General features: G+C 42.6%; 2 protein-coding genes and 1 pseudogene across 3 annotated transcripts in view; all 3 read left to right on the top strand.

The window, feature by feature from the left end:
* The window catches only part of NUP160 (nucleoporin 160), a 51468-nt gene extending 49933 nt beyond the window's left edge, over positions 1 to 1535 (top strand). Inside the window, exon 36 of the mRNA XM_047823898.1 lies at positions 459 to 1535. Within this exon, the coding sequence (XP_047679854.1) occupies positions 459 to 548 (90 nt within the window). The 3' untranslated portion in view covers positions 549 to 1535. The remainder of the gene's footprint in view (positions 1 to 458) is intronic.
* A 1650-nt stretch (positions 1536 to 3185) lies between these two features.
* Positions 3186 to 3282, top strand: LOC125147263 (uncharacterized; annotated as a pseudogene).
* An 8214-nt stretch (positions 3283 to 11496) lies between these two features.
* Positions 11497 to 21122, top strand: part of FNBP4 (formin binding protein 4) — a 44704-nt gene continuing 35078 nt past the window's right edge. Inside the window, exons 1-4 of one of the 2 annotated variants that reach the window (XM_047877616.1) lie at positions 11497 to 11790; positions 12874 to 12966; positions 19819 to 19955; positions 20300 to 20486. In XM_047877616.1, the coding sequence (XP_047733572.1) occupies positions 11562 to 11790; positions 12874 to 12966; positions 19819 to 19955; positions 20300 to 20486 (646 nt within the window). In that variant the 5' untranslated portion in view covers positions 11497 to 11561. Of the gene's footprint in view, positions 11797 to 12873; positions 12967 to 19818; positions 19956 to 20299; positions 20487 to 21122 lie in introns of both variants that reach the window. The other variant, XM_047877614.1, reaches the window with a different exon arrangement.

The raw sequence follows: 21122 nt of genomic DNA, 5'->3' as shown, positions 1-21122 counted from the left end.
TTTCATGAGGCAGGGCAGGTGTCTTTTATAAGCCCTTGCACTAGCACTCCCACCTGAAGCTGGCTCTTCAGCTCTCAAGGATTAAGGGGAGAACAGAAAACATTTGTTGCCCTTAACATGCTGCTCCAATCTCTTTATAAAATGATTAGTTAAATCACATGTAGCCTCTCCGGTTCTGAGAAGATAGCCATTAATGCATTTATTAAAATACTGGTGTGATTTGCATGTTTAGAAAATTCATTAGAACAGGAGTGGGATAGTGTGTGTGAACAGTGGAATCCAATTTTATCAGTAGAATCACAGAACAGACTCCGGTACTGAATGTTGAGTAAGTGAAGCAGAGTGGCGGACATCTTCATTAGGGGGAAGCTAGTTGGTGAAGTCAAAGTGATGACTAACTTCAGTCTTTTTTTAGTCCTTGACCTATTCTGTAACGATTCCCTTCTTTTCTCCTCCAGCTGTCCCAGAAAATACTTGACAAATTGGAGGACTACCAGCAAAAAGTTGATAAAGCAACACGAGATTTATTATATCGTCGGAACTTGTGATCTGGATGATTGCTTAGCTTTTGTAACCGCTTGGTGCCTCTTAGGGCTTAAGACTTTACCCTACAGGAACCCTGGATTCCAGGACAATTTTTATACCTGCAAATGGTGTGTGCAACATCGAGTCTGCATCCTGCACAAGAGAAGAGGGCAGATGAGTCACAGAACCTGTGCTTGCTGGCGGTGCTAACACACAATTTCTGGTTCTCAACCTTGGTCTCAAACAGCTGCTTTTGTATATGATTCACAAGCTTTTTTAGAGTTTCTATTTTTTTAAACAACCGAAGACATTCTTTATCTGCAAATTGAAACCCACCCTCACTTGTCACCGTAGCTGATGGTGGTGGTTGGTTGTGGCCAACCACTGGACACAGCCACTACAGACCCTTTCATTCTTCCTGCCACTGTCTGTATTTCAGTGGAATTATTTTGGTCCAGAACTGACATGTATTTTCTGTATTGCAAACAGAGGCTAATGATTTTGCATACTCTTTTCATTATTTATTGTGGAGTTTTTGTATGATCTTCAATAAACTATTAAATAACTTGCCTAAATTAAACCTAAAATGATGATCAGCTGTGAAAGAAGCTGGTTTTGAATCTGGTTCTGAGGCTAAAGTTGAGTAAACTCTTAGCTAAGAAAAAAATAGGGGATTTTACCTACAAAAGTAACTAATTTTCAAGGTAAATTCTGTTAACTTCTATGATTTATGATAATCAAGCCGGACTTGATCATACAACTTGTCTAATAATGTATTGGACCAAAATATAAACTTTCCTGGTCGGATTCAGAGTATTCATGTCCACAGATTTGGGGGGATCATGAAAAGTAAAATCTTGGATTTTATTCTGTATATTAAAATGTATCTTTTAAGGAAATGATCTGTATATTACTTGCTTGTATGCCCTTTGACCTCTCTTGAGTTTTTCATAAGCCTTTAATTTTTATACTATCAATACCATAATTACATTATATATTTTAAATAACAATGTGAGCTTCACTGTGGTACTGTTATTGGTAGATAATGAGATGTATGGCTCTTTTTTCATTTTAGCTCTGCCAAGATTAATGTGAAGTGTTTGATGTAATTGGGACTGGGAGAGCCCTTGCCCTGCCAGAGCTTCATAAACCCGTGTGGCTCCCAAGTATAGCAAGAAATACACATATATAACCAAATATACACATATAAAACCAAAAGAAAGGTTTCACAGAATATGTATTTGTCGCTGTGTAACCTGACGCTTTCATGAATGACTAATGGATCATAAGCCACAGTCTGAAAAAATCAAATCCTCTTGTAGCCATTTTGGAGAACAGGAAGTAACTTGAGACTGGCCCTGTTCCAGAAATTTAGCCACCTGTGTTGCTCATCAGAGCAGTAGCTTCCATGGTGGCAGTTCACAAGACCCTGACCAGTTTTTCCTGTTGTCAGTATTTTGGTTCAAGACCCCAACCATGCTGGAGAAAACCCAGCTCTTCTGTCCTTTTCCTTCCTTTCTTTCTTTTTTTTTTAATGTTTATTTATTTATTTTGGGGAGAGAGCACGGCTGGGGGGGTGGGGCAGAAAGAGAGGGAGAAATGGAGAATCCCAAGTAGGTTCCACACTGTCAGCACAGAGCCCAACACAGGGCTCAAACTCACAAACTGAGAGCATGACCTGAGCCAAAATCAAGAGTTGGATGCTTAACCGACTGAGCCACCCAGGCACCCCTCTTCTATTTTCTCCCACCTTCTTCACTTTGGTTTCCAACCAGAACAGACGATGGAAATTCTTTCACTTCACTTTTCTCTCCACTTTAGTTCTGCATTTTTGTTTTCCTGGACTATGTGATGTTTTCATAGTCCATTATTATTATTCCTTGCATCGTTATTCCTTGTTTTTCCCACGCCAAAAATTTCTGAATTCAAAATGTTACTAAAAGAGTTCCTCCTGGGGAGCCTGAGTGGCTCAGTCATTAAGCATCCAGCTCTTGGTTTTGGCTCAGGTCATGATCTCACTCATGGTTTGTGAGTTTGAGCCCCACGTTGGGCTCCACACTGTCAGTGCTTGAAATTTTCTCTCTCCACTGCTCACTCACTCTCTCTCAAAACTTAAGAAACAAAAGCTCCCTCTTAACGGGCACATAGCTAGCTCAGTCAGGGGAGACACAACTCTTGATATCAGGGGATATCAGGGTTGTGAGTTTGAGCCTCACGTTGGGTGTAGAGATTACACTAAAATGAAATCCTGAAAAAAAAAAAAGCTGCCTCCTGTGCTCACTTCTGCAGCACATATACTGAAAATTGGAATACAGGATACAGGGGCACCTGGATGGCTCAGTCAGTTAAACATCCAACTTCAGGTCATGATCTCATGGTTCATGGGTGTCAATACAGCCCGCTTCAGATCCTCTGTCCTCCCCTCTCTCTCTGCCTCTTCCCTGCTGGTTCTCTCTCTATCAAAATACATGAATAAACTTAAAAGCCACCTAGATGGCTCAGTCGGTTGGGCGTCCGACTTCGGCTCAGGTCATGAGCTCACGGTTCGCGGGTTCAAGCCCCGCGTCGGGCTCTGTGCTGACAGCTCAGAGCCTGGATTCTGCTTCTGATTCTGTGTCTCCCTCTCTCTCTGCCCCAACCCACTCATGCTCTGTCTCTCTCTGTCTCAGAAATAAATAAACAAAAAAAAAAAAATTGGAACAATACAGAGATTAGCATGGCCCCTATGCAAGGATGACACAAATTCGCCAAGTATTCCATTAAAAAAGAAAAAAAACAACTCCCCCCTTTTTAGTACTTAACTGCCATTAAATAAAGATAAGACTCTCAAAGGGAATTTTATCATTCTTCATGTAACAAGGTGTAACTGATAAGGTCCCTACCTTAACAGCCTGTGACAATAAAATATTTCCTGTGGATAATAGAATTGATGATACACATGAGGTTCATATTGACCATTCTTACCAAGTTTATCACTGATTTTTGTGACCTTCCAAGAAAAGCTAATTTGTTCTATAAATACATTGTGCATTGTCACCTCTGCCAGTCGTCCTCACTAAAACACTCGAAAATCCCGGGGGTCACCTCTCACCAGCTCACTATGGGTTTTTCTCTCCCCATTCTGATTCCCTCCCAAAGTCCAGGCTGTGTTGTCTCTTAAAACTGAAACTGCACTGAGCACTTAGGAGTAAAGACAAACAAAAGCTTAAAAAAAAAAAAAATTGGATGTAAATTTTTAAAAATAAAAAGTTACAAGGTATGGAAGCTTCTAGAAAATACGGACTGTGTGCATCCCCATAGATTGTATTATTTGCCCACCCTTTGGGTGCCAGGCTGTTCTGATGTGGCTGATACCAATATTCCCCTCATGGCGGGGGGGGGGGGGAGGGGGTTGTAAAATAAATGTAAATGAGATTTCTGTTTAATCAATAAGTGAAAAGTCTTATTACAGTCTATAACAATTACCCTAATTTACCTCAACCTGGTGCATTTTTAAAAAATTTTTATGTTTTTATTTATTTGAGGAGAGAGAAAGGGAGACACAGAAACCAAAGCAGGCTCCAGGCTCTGAGCTGTCAGCACAGAGCCCGATGTGGGGCTCGAACCCATGAACCTCGAGATCACGATCTGAGCTGAAGTGGAATGCTTAACCGACTGAGCCACCCAGGTGCCCCCATTTTTATAGATAGAACACAGTATGATAGAATACAGTATAATAGAACACAGTATAATAGAAATTTCTAAAGTGTTCTTTAATCTTCACAGTTCTTTGCAATTTTGTCTGTACCTAGAAACAGTCCTGTATTAATGTTTCTTCACAAATTGAGACCTTAATAAGTAACTCATTAACCCCAATCTACAAGAATATACCTTTCCACATCTGTATGGAATTCCATCATCAAAAGACGAATTTATTGTTCAAATAACCTATGGCTGTCTTTATACACTAAAAATAGGTATTTCTTCCAGTAAGTGAGGTTTCATGGTTTAAATGAACTTCTATAAAACAAGTCAAATAGTGTAGTATAACAAAGAATGTATCTGGTTGGGGCACTTGGTTGGCTCAGTCAACAAAGCATGGTGACTCTTGATCTGGCGGTCATGAGTTCGAGCCCCATGTTGGGTGTAAAGATTACTTGAAAAAAATATATATATATGTTTGTGGGGTGCCTAGATGGCTCAGTCAGTTAAGTGTCCAATTCTAGATTTTGGCTCTGGTCATAATCTCACGGTTAGTGAGTTTAAGCCCCGAATAGGGCTCCACATTGCCAGTGTGGAGCCTGCTTGGGATTCTCTCTCTCTGCCCTTCTCCAAGTCACTTTCTCTCTCTCTTAAAGTAAATAATTTTAAGAAAAAGAATATATATATGATATATATATATATATTATATATGATATATATATATATTATATATATATATATCATATATATATATTTGTGTATATGTATATATAACATATATATGGGTGCCTGGGTCGCTCAGTTGGTTAAGCGTCCTGCTTTGCCTCAGGTCATGGTTTTATGGTTCATGATTTCCAGTCCCATGTTGGGCTTGTGCTGATGGCACAGAGCCTGCTTCAGATTCCCTGACTCCCTCTCTCTCTGCCCCTCCCTTGCTTGCGCTCTCTTTCGAAATAAACGAACACTTAAAAAATACATGTATAGGGGCACCTGGGTGTCTCAGTCTGTTAAGCCTCTGACTTTGGCTCAGATCATGATCTCATGTGAGTCTGAGCCCCACGCTGGCCTCAGCACTGAAAGTGCAGAGTCTGCCTAGGATTCTCTCTCCCTCTATCTGCCCCTTCCCCACTTGCATGCTCTCTCTCACACGCGCAAAACTAAACTTAAAAAATACATGTATATGTATACACATATAGATAGAAGTCTTTGTTATGTTAATCAGGTGAGTAGAGGGGGACCCTTAGATAACTTCAGAATAGGGCCAGTTACCAAGAAGACCAACCCTGTGATGGTGAATCTAGAGTTGGAACTTTGGGCCAGGCCAACCTCCTGGGAAGACCGGGAACCGGAGATGGAGTTCATCGGTCATACTGGGCAATGATTTAATCAACTGTGCCTGTATAATGAAGTCCCAGTAAAAGCTGTACACCAAGGCTGAACAGAGCATCCTGGTTAAGGAACATTTCGTTGTGCCTGGAGGAGTGACATGCCCTAACTCCACGGGGGGGCAGGCAGCATGGGAGCACTGTGCTCCCTCCCAGACTTCCCCCCATGTTTATCTTTTATAATAAAAGTGTAGGGGCACCTGGGTGGCTCAGTAGGTTGAGCGTCCGACTTCAGCTCAGGTCACAATCTCACGGTTCGTGAGTTCAAGCCCCACATGGGGCTCTGTGCTGACAGCTCAGAGTCTGGAGTCTGTTTCGGATTTGGATTCTGTGTCTCCCTCTCTCTCTGCCCCTCCCCCGTTCATGCTCTGTCTCTCTCTGTCTCAAAAATAAACATTTAAAAAGAAAAAATTTAAGTGTAATTGTAAGTGTAGAGCTTTCCTGAGTTCTGCAAATGGATCTAGAGAATTATCGAACTTGTTGAGGTCGTGGGAACCCCCAATCTTATAGCCAGTCCAAAGTGTGAGTGTCCTAGGAAATCTTAGAGCTGGCTTCTGAAGTAAGGGCAGTCTTGTGGGGGAAGTGAGCCTATAGAATCTGATGCTAAATCCCTAAGGGGGGGGCGGTGCTTATTGTCAGAATTGAATTGATCAAAGTGCACCCAGTTGGGAGTGAGACTGATAAAATTTAGATCACACACACACACACACACACACACACACACACAGCTTCATTCTACCCTACTAAAGCTGAGACTTCTGTAGACAGTCCATTTCTGTAGGTGACCTCCTGAAGTTCCAAAACCTAGAGCTTTAAAATGAATTCAGGAAGGTCAACTTTTGACGTTAACATCAAATACCGAGTAAAGACATCACCCCATTGCACATCAAATAATAATTATAATTAAATATATTTAATATGAAAACACACATCTATTTATTGAAGTTTATTTATTTTGAGAGAGAGAGTGAGAGAGAACACATACAGGTGGGAGAAGGACAGAGAGAGAGGAAGAGAGAATCCCAAGCAGGCTCTGCACTGTCAGCACGGGGTTTGATGCAAGGCTTGAACTCAAGAACCATGAGATCATGACCTGAGCCAAAGTCTTACACTGAACTGACTGAACCACCCAGGGGCCCCTGAAAATGTTTGTTTACTTAAACGATTGTTCTTCTTGGGTTTTACTTGTCAAATGTCAGCCCTGATCATTTGGTTTTACTGAAACAACATTATCACCACAACCAAAAAATCTCAGTAATTCCAGAGGTGCTTAAGTCCCCAGTAAACAGGGATCAGGCCTGATTTTTCTTTAAAGGGAGTAACTTTGACCACTTTTAGACTAGATATATGCAAACTTTTCTGTAAAGAACCAGATAACATTTCAGCCTTTGTAATCTAAATATGGTCTCTCTCACACATTCTTTGATTTTGTTTGTAGGACCCTTTAATTTTTTTTTAATGTTTATTAATTTTTGAGAGAGAGAGAGAGAGAACAGGGGAGAAGAGAGATAGGGAGACAGAATCAGAAGCAGACTCCAGGCTCTGAGCTGTCAGCACAGAGCCCAATGTGGGGCTCGAACTCACAAGCCGTGAGATCATGACCTGAGCTGAATTCAGACGCTTAACTGACTGAGCCACCCTGGAGCCCCTTTGTAGGACCCTTTAAAAGGTCTGCTTTAGGGGTGTCTGGGTGGCTTAGTCGGTTGAGCTTCCAACTCTTGATTCCAGCTCAGATCATGATCCCAGGATCGTGGGACTGAGCCCTTCATCAGGCTCCGTGCTCAGTGTGGAGACTGCTTGGGATTCTCTTTCTTTCTCTCTCTCTCCGTAGAATAGAATAGAATAGAATAGAATAGAATAGAATAGAACAGAATACAATACAATACAATACAATACAATACAATACAATACAATACAATACAATACAATACAATACAATACAATAGAGGTGCCTAGGTGCTCAGTTGGTTAAGCATCCGACTTTGGCTCAGGTCATGATCTCACAGTTCATGAGTTTGAGCCCCTCATTGGGCTCTCTGTTGTCAGCACAGAGCCTGCTTTGGATCCTCTGTCCCCCTTTCTCTCTGCCCCTCCCCTGTTCATTCTCTCTCTCTCTCTCTCTCTCTCTCTCTCTCTCTCTCTCAAATAAATAAATATAAACTCTAAAGGGGTGCCTGGGTGCTTCAGTCAGTTGAGCATCCGACTTTGGCTCAGGTCAGGAGCTCACAGTTCCCGAGTTTGAGCCCCGCCTCAGGCTCTGGGCTGTCAGCTTGGAGCGCTCTTTGCCCCTCCCTCACTCATTCTCTCTCTCTCTCTCTCTCTCTCTCTCTCTCTCTCTCTCTCTGTCTCAAATAAATATTAGGGGCACCTGGGTGGCTCAGTCAGTTGAGTGTCTGACTCCAGCTTAGGTCATGATCTCATGGTCCATGAATTCAAGCCCCTCATTGGGCTCCGTGCTGACAGCTCAAGGCCCAGAGCCTGCTTTGGATTCTTTGTCTCCCTCTCTCTCTGCCCCTCTCCCATTCACACTCTGTCTCTCTCTGCCTCTCAAAAATAAAGAAATGTAATTAAAAAAAAACTTTTTTAAATAAGTAAATAAACATTAAAAAAACAAAAAACTTTAAGGGGCTCCTGGGTGGCTCAGTAAGTTAAGCGTCTGACTTCAGCTCAGGTCATGATCTCACAGTTTGCAAGTTTGAGCCCTGCATTGGGTTCTGTGCTGACAGCTCAGAGCCTGGAACCTGCTTCACACTCTGTATCTCCCTCTCTCCCTCCCTAGCTTGTACTCTGTCTCTCAATCAATTAATCAATCAATCAAACTTTAAAAATAATTATAATAAAATAAACAAATAAAAATAAAATAAAAGGTCTGATATAGCTATAATTTCCCTACTCCTGGTTCAGATCCCTAACACCTTCTATGAGGGCAATAACAGCAGACTATGTCTCCTTCAAAAGCCAGTGGTTCTCAACCCTGGCTAAGCATTAGAATATTATAAAGAGTTTTTAAACAAATAATTCATAGGGGTGCCCGACTGGCTTAGTCAGAGGAGCATGCAACTCTTGATCTCAGGGTCATGAGTTAGAGCCGCATGATGGGTGTAGAGATTATTATAAATACATACATACATACACACACACAGACAGACAGACAGACAGACAGACATAATTGATATTGGGATGCCTGACTGGCTGGCTCAGTCAGTAGAACATGCAGCTCTTGATCTTGGGGTCCACGCTGGGCATATAGCTTACTTGAAAAGAAAATTTGATATGGGTGGGCACCTGGATGGCTCAGTCAGTTAAGCATCAGACTTTGGCTCAGGTCATGATCTCACAGTTTGGGCGTTGAGCCCCTCGTCGGGCTCTCTGCTGTCAGTGAGGGGCTGCTTTGGATCCTCTGTCCCTCCCTCCTTCCACCCATCCCCCGTTGGTTCTCTCTCTCCCTCTCTCTTTCTTTCAAAACTAAATAAATAAACTTTAAAAATTCTTTCAAATAAATAAAAGCATATTTAAAAAAATTTTTTTAACGTTTATTTATTTTTGAGACAGAGAGAGACAGAGCATGAACGGGGGAGGGTCAGAGAGAGAGGGAGACACAGAATCTGAAACAGGCTCCAGGCTCTGAGCAGTCAGCACAGAGACCGATGCGGGGCTCGAACTCACGGACCGCGAGATCATGACCTGAGCCGAAGTCGGATGCTTAACCGACTGAGCCACCCAGGTGCCCCAATAAGTGCATATTTGAAAAAAAAATTGATATGAGCTCTGTACTCCCACCCCCAATCCAACTGATTCCGATTTTTATATTGCTTTAGCGCTATCCAGATGGTTTCATGAACAGACAGCATTGAGAACCATGGTTATAAATATTACAGTTATTTCAGTCACCTCCAGAAATGTAAGTTCCCCAAGAAAAAAACCTTTCCCATTTCTGTGCACTGTGATTTAGCTCATAATCTCAACTTGGTTCCAGCCAGTTTTATAATAGGATCTAGATTTTTGTATAAAGGCTTATTAATAATAATAGCTACCATATAACGATTGCTTATTTTGTTCTTTGTACAAGGCAAAGATCTTAAAACTATGTTCTAATTTAAACTTCACGACTACCCTAAGAATACTGTTACTAGCACATTGTATAGCTGCTGAAACAAAATTTAGGGTTGTTAAGAAACTTATCCTGGGTGCCTGGGTGGCTCAGTCGGTTAAGCATCCAACTTTGGCTCACATCATGATCTCACAGTTAGTGAGTTCTAGCCCCACATTGGGCTCTGTGCTGACGGCTCAGAGCCCGGAGCCTGCTTTGGATTCTGTCTCCCTCTCTCTCTCCCTCCCCCACTTATGACCTGTCTTTCTCTCTCAAAACAAACACTAAAAAAGTAAAAAGAAACTTATCCAAGCAACCGCATCTGGAAGGTGCAGAGGGTGAGTTTTTGAACCAAGATGTTTGGCTTCAGAACTCCTATGCACAACTACTATATTTCAATGCCTCTTCCCTAAGAAATGTCAGAAAACTGACAATAGCTTCAAAGCAGCAAATTATCCTGTTTCCAGCTGCTAATTTTTCAGAAATTTGGGGAGTCTAATCTCAGGACACTAATCCACATATTTCTCCCATAGGCAAGAAAGAATTCTTGCTACTTATTTCAAGTTTGTACATGTTTACGTACTATATTCATTTAAAAAATTGAGTGCTTATGTTCCAGAAAGTGCGTTTCGTAAACAGGGAACAAACTGGATGAGTCACGGTTTTCATCGCTTTTACATCCAAAAACTGGCTGGCTCAATCAGAAGAGCCTGTGACTCTTGACCACAAGGTCATGAGTTCAAGTCCCATGTCGGGTGTAGAAATTAAAAAAAAAAAGAAAAAAAAAAAGTTGGCGGTGCCTGGCTGTCTCAGTCAGTAGAGCATAGCAATCTTGATGTGAGGGTTGTAAGTTCCAGCCCCATGTTAGGTGTAGAGATTACTTAAAAATAAAATCTTTAAAAAATTTTTGAGGGGTTATCTATACATTAGGGGTTATCTATCATACAAGGTTGGGGTGAGAAAATACAATTTTACGCGTAAAGCGCTTAGGCAGTGAGTGCCTCACACACAGTTAAGTGCTCAGTGAACGTTAGTTTACGGAATCTCGAGTGCACTAGGTCTTGAGTAATGGAGAATTTCCCATTGCCATGCTGCATTCCATCTAGCGTCCAAGTGGCTGGCTCCAGAGGAGGGAAGAAGGGGAGAGGGAGGGGAGAGTGCTAAAGGACGATGAAGCAGGTTGAGGATACCAATGGGCCAGATTGGGAAAGCTGTAAACCATCGCAACAATTTAGGACTTTCCCTCTTATGAAGTACAACGTCTAGTGTGATTTTTTTCCAGCTGGTTAAGTAACCCAATGAGACATCAGATTTGTGCTCTAAGAAAACACTTACAAAAGCATAAAAGACCCACTATTTTATTCAGTGTTCAATATTATACCCCAAGTAACCCACAATAATCAGGACGAAACTTGGAAGGACTCGGAAAGCACGGCAACCTCCCAAGGCACACACACAAAAAAACAACCAACGGCATGCAGAGAATAGGGACAAGATGGAGGACAAGGGGCATAAAGAAAAGACTCCGCAAAAGACGCATGGGTGGAGTTCGTAATGGGAAGTCGTTCTAACTCAGGCTCTTCCTCGCTATTGGCTTGACTCTCACTCTTTTTCCTTTTCCACTGGCTACTGGCTCCTTCAATGGATCAAAACAGCCAATCGCCTAGCACCGTGGGTAAAGCCCGCCCTGCCTCCCTGGAAGGAGGAGCCAGAATAGCGTACAGGACCCAGGGCGCTTGCGCGGGCGCCCGCTCCGCCGGTTAAAAGCAGATTCTCTGAGGAGGCGGTGTCGCGGTGCATGAATATTGATTACGCAGCGCCGCGCCGAGCGCCCGCCCCTCTCGGCTGCCCGACGCTCGCGGCTCGCGCTCAGGCTCGCGATGGGGAAGAAGTCCCGGGCGGTACCCGGCCGCAGGCCTATTCTGCAGCTCTCTCCGCCGGGTCCCCGTAGCAGCACCCCGGGAAGGGACCCAGAGCCGGAACCCGACACGGAGCCGGATTCGACGGCGGCGGCGCCCAGCCAGCCAGCTCCGGCGGCGCCACCGACGACGACGACGACGACCACGGTGACTACTGCCGCCGCGGCCCCAGACGACTCGCCTTCAGAAGGTAAAGGTGCGCGAGGGAACTCCGGCACCTAGGTGGGGCTTCCGAAACTCGAGCTCGGGGCTTGCGGCCTAGGGCAGGGCCCTGGGAGGAAGAGAAACCCGGGCGGGCGGGCTTGCTCCGCATCCGAGGCCTGCTGCGTGGGTCCCGAGGGGAGGACCGATGTGGGCCCCAAAGGCGGCGGAAGGGGCCGGCGGCGCGGCGCGCGCCGGCCCGCCCGCCCGAGGGGCGCCATCTCTGGTGCAGGGGTTGGCCTGGCCTCCCGAGTCTCCTCAGCGTCGGCGCTCGGGTTTGCATAACTTCAGGGGATATTTGTGAGAGTCCGGGCTTCGCTTCCGAGGCCTGGAGATAGGAAACCTGCCCTTTTCTACACGTCCTGTGCTTTTTACCTTCGTTTTTGTTGAAACTGAGAGGGACCCTTTAGAAGTGAGTACACCCATTTTGTTATGCCAGCCAAAGCGAACGTAACTCCAAATGGGTAGGTAACCCCAAAATTCTTGCAGAAGTGGCGCTTGTGGGTTCCCAAGTACTTGTTGGTTTCTCCCCGGAATGGTTCTTGGATTAAGAGTAACTGTTCAGCGCGCTGCTACGGGGCCAGACGCCCGAGATGCCGGGACCTTTTCAGGCGCTAAAATATCCCCTTGGTAGTTACTGTAGGGGGGAAAAATGCTATGGCTAGCCTTGCTTATTTTTATTTTATTTTATTTTATTTTATTTTATTTTATTTTATTTTATTTTTTAAATATAACTTAAATCGGTTTCCATTGGCTATGCTTGTTTAAAGGCCCAGTGGTATCCCCGAGAAGATTTGTTCTGTCTGTGTATTTTTAAAATTTTGAATGACTTAAGGTATACTTTTATGTACCATCATGGTGTCCTTAAAGTCGCTAGTCACGTGGAAGAGTCTAGCTCTGCTTGTTTATCATCTCCCAGTTATTTGGGTCAGTGATGGATTTACACACCCTGTTTTCAAGTTGGTGAAATTGAGATTTGAAAGGTCAAATCAAAGATTGTTTTGTCACCTGTAGTGTTTTCTCTGGTCCACCGTCTAACTGTAGTTTTCTTTTGTACCTTTTTAAAATCCAGATGAACAGGAAGTGGTGGTGGAGGTTCCCAGAGTTCAGAATCCTTCCAAACCACCAGTCATGACCACCAGACCTACAGCCGTTAAAGCAACAGGTACACTTTTTTTTTTTCATCTTTTCTACAAGGTCTTTCATTAGGGTCAGATTGGGTTTGTATGTATTTTGAAAAAAAAAAAAATTTTTTTTTTTTTAACGCTTATTTATTTTTGGGACAGAGAGAGACAGAGCATGAACGGGGGAGGGGCAGAGAGAGAGGGAGACACAGAATCGGAAACAGGCTCCAGGCTCTGAGCCATCAGCCCAGAGCCCGACGGGGGGCTCGAACTCACGGACCGCGAGATCGTGACCTGGCTTAACCGACTGCGCCACCCAGGCGCCCCGGGTTTGTATATATTTTGTTGAATGCTTCGGTGCTGCTTACATTTCTCCCGTAAAATGGAAATTTAACATTTTTGAAAATAAAGTAAATTTTTGTATGTGATGGCTTGCTGGTAAATACACTTAAACCAAAGTAAGGTTTGTTGTTGCTTTTTTTTCTGTAGCCAAATACCTTTTACTATTTTTCTTCTAATCCTAGTTTGTAATTTTCTGGCTCCCCCACTAGCTTGATGTTCTTTAGGGATACCAAGGGTGTCTTTCATTCTGTGCATTTCTTTTTCAGCACTATGCTTTGGTTGGTACCTAGCAAATGTTTGTGGAGCTGAAAATTGCTCTTATTAAATATTTTTTAGGGGCACTTGGCTGGCTCAGTCAGTAGAGCCTGTGACTCTTTTTTTTTTTTTTTTTTTTTTTAAATATTTGTTTATCCTTAGAGAGGGAGAACACGAGCAGGGAAGGGGCAGAGAGGGAGACACAGAATCCAAAGCAGGCTCCAGGCTCTGAGCTGTCAGCACAGAGTCCGATGTGGGACTTGAACTCATGAACTATGAGATGATGACCTGAACCAAAGTCGGACACTTAACCCAGGCGCCCACTGGGATCTCAGTGTTGTTTGAGCCAGACCTTGGTTATGGATATTACTTAAAAGAATAAAGTCTTAAAAATAATTATTAAGTGTGAAGGAATATTTGCAACAGTGGTTTTGTAGATAAACCTGGTCTCAAATTGGCACTCCAGCATTAATGCTAATACCTTGGGAGTGCATTCATCCATAAAATAAATCTTATGGGAGGGCACCTGGGTGGCGCAGTTGGTTAAGTGTCCCAAGACTTGGTTTCCGTTCAGGTCATGATCTGGGGGGTCATGGGATCAAACCCGGGGTCAGGCTCTGTGCTGACAGCTTGGAGCCTGCTTGGGATTTTCTCTTTCCCTCACTCTGCCCCTCCCCTGCTCACTCGCTCTCTGTCTCTCTCTGTCTCTCTCTCTCTGTCTCTCTCAAAATAAATATTAAAAATAATTTCTTTTTCTGAATCAGCCAGCCCTAAGTTGTTTTGAAGATTAAATTGAACAGGGTACATAAAGTTCAAATACACAGCAAGTGCCAAGAATGTTAGTTTTTGCTAGTCTTTATATATCTTGAAAGATTAAAATATGTTTTGATACTAAGTTTTTTTTAAAGTTTATTTTTTGGGAGAGAGAGAATCCCAGGCAGGCTCCATGCCAACGGCACAGAGCCCAACACGGAGTTTGAACCCACAAACTGTGAGATCATGACCTGAGTTGGATGCTTAACCAACTGAGCCACACAGGCACCCCTTGATACTAAATATTTTATAATTGGTAATAATTTTATTCTTTCAGTTTGGAGTTCTGTCCAGACATGACACCTGAGATAATAGAAGTTTGTTCTCCTTTCCTCCCAGTTGCCATGTAAAAAAAATAGGGTCGTTGAGAAAAGCTAAAACTTTATTGTAAGAGAAATTTCAGAACTAGGAAATACCATTTTATATTTGTAAACTATGTATGTTATTTTGAGTTTTCTATGATGAATAGAAATTTAATGTTCCAAGAAGAAATTTCTTGAATTGCTCTGTCAGCATTTCAGCCCTTCATGTGCCTTGTGAATAGAACTATTTTCATTCTATCCAACTTCATCCTGAAACATAAGGTATTTGCTTTATTCAGTTCTTAACCTACCAGTTGTGATACTCAGAAAAATGTGTCAAACAAAACCCAAAGTGAAACCATTTTCTATTATTTGTATGGCTTCTATAGCTATTAGAGTAGATACTCAAGAATTTTCCTTTTTTTTTTTTTTTTAGATGATTTTAAAGAATTTTGCCTTTATCACTAGAAACATGCCAGATTTCTTTCCACAGAAATGAAGTATAAATCTTAAGTTGTTAAAGTATGTTTTTATAATACAGTAGAGCACCTTGGTGGCTCAGTTGGTTGGTCAAGCCTTCAACTCTTGATTTTGGCTCAGGTCATGCCCCCCCCCCATCAGGCTCTGTGCTGACAGGGCAGAGCCTGCTTTGGATTCTCTCTCTCCCTTTCTCTCTGCTCCTCCCCTATACTGATCATGAGAGTTCTCTCTTAAAATAAATAAACTTAAATAATACAGTACAGCAAGCATAGCTAATATTTTCATGCAGAAGAATATTATGGTAATATGCATATGAAATTAAGAAAAATTCAGGGGCGCCTGGGTGGCTCAGTTGGTTGGGCGTCCGACTTCGGCTCAGGTCATGATCTCGCGGTCTGTGGGTTCGAGCCCTGCGCCGGGCTCTGTGCTGACAGCTCAGAGCCTGGAGCCTGTTTCGGATTCTGTGTCACCCTCTTTCTCTGACCCTCCCCTGTTCATGCTCGCTCTCTGTCTCAAAAATAAATAAATGTTAAAAAAAATCAAAATTCAGAGTGAGCTCTGAAGTTAGATCAGTTGACTACTATGATAGTCATTGATATTTCAGCATCATCTAGGAAAGGGTAATGTAGCTCCACTGATGAGTGTCAGAAGTCTGTAAATTGGCTAAAATTCTACACTCAAGTGTGTTTTCCTGGAAGAGGGTCCGTAGTTTTTATTATATTTATTGTTAGTAGTTTCTGTCACCAAAAGGATTGAGACACTGTTCAAACGATGTTTAGTAGACTTATTAGAAAAATAATAGTTACTGTTTGAAGCTTATCAAGTTAAGTTTATACCTAAGAAATAATTTTCTACCTAATGTAGTTGATTTGCACTATAAATTGTGTGGCACCATCCTTTAAAGGTAAGCCTATTGAGGTTTCAGCAGCCAGCACCGCTTTCAGTAAAAGACTGCTAAGGACTATGGCTTCAAAGAATGTCCTGGTTTTATTTTATTGTTTTTTTTTTTAATTTTTTTTTTTTTAATTTTTTTTTTCAACGTTTATTTATTTTTGGGACAGCGAGAGACAGAGCATGAATGGGGGAGGGGCAGAGAGAGAGGGAGACACAGAATTGGAAACAGGCTCCAGGCTCTGAGCCATCAGCCCAGAGCCCGACGGGGGGCTCGAACTCACGGACCGCGAGATCGTGACCTGGCTGAAGTGGGACGCCCAACCGACTGTGCCACCCAGGCACCCCTAATTTTTTTTTTAATGTTTATTTATTTTGAGATAGAGACAGAGCATGAACAGGGGAGGGGCAGAGAGAGAGGGAGACACAGAATCTGAAACAGGCTCCAGGCTCTGAGCTGTCAGCACAGAGCCCGAAGCAGGGCTCGAACTCACGGACCGTGAGATCATGACCTGAGCTGGAGTCGGACACTTAACCAACCAAGCCACCCAGGCGCCCCAAGAATGTCCTGGTTTTAAATAGCTGTATCATCTCAATAGTAGTCTGGGTTATGGTCCTATGAAGCTTTTGTTTATTTATTTTTTTTAAGATTAAGCAAGTTTACATAATATTAGGACTTTATTTTCAGTATCAGCTCTAAATTCATTCCTGTTCCTTATCATTGATGGACTAAATTTTCATAGGTGTGATTAGAACTTAACATGCATCTCATGGCTTGCTTTTATCTTCCTTTTATTCCTTTAGTGTTTAGTTTTTGTCCCGTTAGCATTTTTGCATGTAATCCTGTAATCTGATTAATCATAAATTAATATTGCATCAGGTTCCATGCTGTAATTTGTTTTGCCAGTCCCCTATTTGAGACCATTTGAGTTGTTTACAGCTTTCATTATTTAAATAAAGTTGCCAGAAGCTTTGTGTGAAATTATTTTTTAGTTATTCCTTGGGGTTGTATTCTCAAAGATGGGATTATCTATCTTTTTTTTTTTTTTAATTTTTTTTTTCAACATTTATTTATTTTTGGGACAGAGAGAGACAGAGCATGAACGGGGGAGGGGCAGAGAGAGAGGGAGACACAGAATCGGAAACAGGCTCCAGGCTCTGAGCCATCAGCCCAGAGCCTGACACGGGGCTCGAAGTCACGGGCCGTGAGATCGTGACCTGGCTGAAGTCGGACGCTTAACCGACTGCGCCACCCAGGCGCCCCGGGATTATCTATCTTAAAGAAACTTGGAGTTTTGTGGCTTTTGGTATGTGTTACCAGATTATTCTTAAGAAATAACCAATTTAGGGGCGCCTGGGTGGCGCAGTCGGTTGAGCGTCCGACTTCAGCCAGGTCACGATCTCACGGTCCGTGAGTTCGAGCCCCGCGTCAGGCTCTGGGCTGATGGCTCAGAGCCTGGAGCCTGTTTCTGATTCTGTGTCTCCCTCTCTCTCTGCCCCTCCCCTGTTCATGCTCTGTCTCTCTCTGTCCCAAAAATAAATAAACGGAAAAAAAAAAAAAAAAGAAAGAACCAATTTAGGGGCGCCTGCGTGGCTCAGTCGGTTAAGCGTCCAACCTTGGCTCAGGTCATGATCTCACAGTTTGAGTTCGAACCCTGTGTCAAGCTCCATGCTGACAGCTCAGAGCCTGGAGCCTGTTTCAGATTCTGTGTTCCTCTCTCTCTGCCCCTCCCCCACTCGTGCTCTATCTCCGTCTCTCAAAAAGAAATAAATGTTAAAAAAAATAATAATTTATGGGGGCTCTTGAATGGCTCAGTTGGTTGAACATCTGACTTGATTTTTGTTTCGGTCTTGATCCCAGGGTCCTGGGATGGAGCCCTGCGTCGAGCTCTGTGCTGAGCTTGTGGCCTACTTACGATTCTCTCTCTTTTCCTCTGCCCCTCTCCCCTGCTCATTCTCCCTTTCCCACTTAAAAACAAAAAAAAAAAAACCTTTTTAGGGCATCTGGGTGGCTCAGTCAGTTAAGCGTCTGACTTCAGCTCAGGTCATGATCTCACAGCTTGTGGGTTTGAGCCCCGCATTGAGCTGTGTGCTGACAGCTCAGAGCCTGCTTAGAATTTTGTTTCCCTCTCTCTCTGCCCCTTCCCAACTCACACTCTGTCTCTTTCTCAAAAAATAAATAAACATTAAAAAAAAATCTTTCTAGTCAGCTTTGAATATTTTAGAAATTTGGGGTGCCTGGGTGTCTCAATCGGTTAAGTGTCTGACTCTTGATCTCAGCTCAGGTCATGATCTCACAGTTCGTGAATTTGACCCCCAAGCTCTGCATCTAGCACTGCGGTGATGGTGCAGAGCCTGCTTGGGATTCTGTCTCCTCCTCTCTGTCCTTCCCTGCTTGTGCTGTCTCTTGTGTGCACTCTGTGTCTCTCTCAAAATAAATAAATAAACTTAAAGTTTTTAAATTGGTATTTAGTGCAAGAACTTTACCTGTATGCTAAAGATAATGAAGGCAAGATTGATAGGACTAAAACAATGAATGTGAACCCCTATGATAAATGAAGCAACCTAATGTTTATTTTTAGGTGATCTCATGAATTCATTTTTGGAATTATGATACAACTAGATTTTACTTCCTGATAAATCTGTTCATTTACCAAATATTTACAGAGAACATAGGCTGTTGCCAGACCCTGGGAAATTTAGTCTTAGTGATAGCTGAAAAGTTGGCTAGAGTTTAACATTTAATGTATCTGTTACAATAAAATTAGATGTAAAAAGAGAATATATACTTGCTTAATTAAAAATTTTTTTAATGTTTATTTCTGAGACAGAGAGACAGAGCATGAGTGGGGAAGGGACAGAGAGAGAGGGAGACACAGAATCTGAAGCAGGCTCCAGGCTCCTGGCTATCAGCACAGAGCCTGATGTGGGGCTCAAACTCACAAACCATGAGATCATGACCTGAGCCAAAGTTGGTCGCTCAACGGACTGAGCCACCCAGGCGCCCCTATGCTTGCTTAATTTTAACATTAGAGTGGCCACAGGTCGTACAGAGGGAAATGGCATACATAGCAGCATTACAGAAGCTATATCTGATACCTCTTAAGTTTGAGGAAGACATTGAAGATTGGTTCTGGCTGGGTTTTTGTTGTTTGTTTTGGTTCTAGCACTTTGATTTCCATTATAATTAGTCCCTTCTTGTTTGAGGAAAAATCGGAAAAGATTTTTAGCTTTGAAAATCTGTTTATCTATTAAACCCTAATCGGCTTTGTTGTTTCAGATGGACACATAAATCAACAAATTCCTTTTTTTTTTTTTTTTAATGTTTGTTTATTTATTTTTGATAGAGAACATGTACAAGCAGGGGAGGTGCAGAGAGAGAGGGAGACAGAATCCCAAGCAGGCTCCGAGCTGTCAGCGCAGAGCCCAGTGTGGGGCTCAATCCCATGAACCACAAGATCGTGACCTGAGCCGAAATCAAGAGTTGGAAACTTAACCAACTGAGCCACCCAGGCACCCCTACGAATTCTAAAATCAGGATTTACTCTGTGCTATTTTGAAAGAGGATGAGGTTGATTGATTGTGTATTTTGAGAAGGATGTCAAGTAGTTATGTGAATGGTTTTATTAGCTCTAAATGCATATTATAATTTCTATCTCTGTGGTAGTTCAGTGATGATGACTCATTTTGAGGCTGTGTTCTAATCTGTAAGTAAACTAATTGTAAACTCTGACTGAAGAACAAGGTCATATTTTTCTTCCTGGAGCATACTGGCATTGTTGTCACTAACATTTACCATTTTCTTTCTAGGAGGTCTGTGCTTACTTGGTGCATATGCGGACAGTGATGATGATGAGAGTGATGTTTCAGAAAAACCAGCACAGTCCAAAGAGACAAATGGAAACCAGTCAACCGATATTGATAGTACATTGGCCAACTTCTTAGCGGTTAGTGGTGCTTTTGTTTGGCTTTTTAGCTATTGAAGCCACTTTGGGACCTGGATCTCAAGTGGTTAGCCTGCTTGTCAGTTTCAGTGTTTCCGTCTTCTTTCTCCCCTTCCACATTTCTTCCTTAGTCCCTCCCCATCCCAGTCATCTCTTTTTTGTAAAGGTTGTAAGGAGGAGAAAAATGGAGAATTAAAGTGTTTGGGGATCTTTTACATAATTGGAAATTGAGAGTTTTGATTTAAGCTGAGAATTGATCATATAGAATTTTTTTATGGTGATTGTCGTTTTCTGAGTGTTCTAGTTTTGAGGTTATTAATGCATTTGTTACTATTTCCATACTAAAGGAGATTGATGCTATAACAGCACCTCAGCCTACAGCTCCTGTAGGAGCCTCTGCTCCACCTCCAACTCCACCTAGACCAGAGCCAAAGGAATCAGCAACATCTGCCCTTAGTTCTACCACTTCAAATGGAACAGACTCCACTCAGACAGCAGGGTGGCAATATGATACTCAGTGTTCACTTGCAGGAGGTAAGTTTGATACTTTGATTTTTTAAAGAAGTCTGAAGTGTAATTTTCAAAGGTGTTCTAGGCATTGAAATTCCCAAGGATGAAAGCCCATATGCTTTAGCAGACTTTTAACCAGTTGCAATTTTATGCCAAGTGAATAATTAAAGCCGTTATTTATTTTATTTACTTGTTTTTTTAATGTTAATTTTAGAGACAGAATATGAGCAGAGGAGGGGCAGAGAGAGGGAGACACAGAATCCGAAGCAGTAAGGCCATTATTTTAAAGGTTCTTTTTTGGGGGCACCTGGGTGGCTCCGTTGGTTAAGTGTCTGAGTTTGGCTCAGGTCACAATGTCATCGTTCATGGTTTTGAGCCCCTTGTTGTCAGTACAGAGCCTGCTTTGGATCCTGTATCTCCCTCACTCTGCCCCTCCCGCTCCCCTCAAAAATAAACACTTAAAAAAACCCAAAAAACTGCAGAATCCTTAAATAATTCTTTGTCTTTTTTTTTTTTTTTTTTTTAATTTTTCGAAATGCTTATTTATTTTTGAGAGAGAAATAGAATGTGAGTGGGAGAGGGGCAGGGAGAGAGGGAGACACAATCTGAAGCAGGCTCCAGGCTCCCAAGTTGTCAGCACAGATCCCGACATGGGGCTTG

Source organism: Prionailurus viverrinus, chromosome D1 (genome assembly GCF_022837055.1).
Source record: "Prionailurus viverrinus isolate Anna chromosome D1, UM_Priviv_1.0, whole genome shotgun sequence".
Taxonomy (NCBI): Eukaryota; Metazoa; Chordata; class Mammalia; order Carnivora; family Felidae; genus Prionailurus; species Prionailurus viverrinus.
Note: the sequence above shows the minus strand (reverse complement) of the source record. Positions and strands in the feature narration are given on the sequence as shown.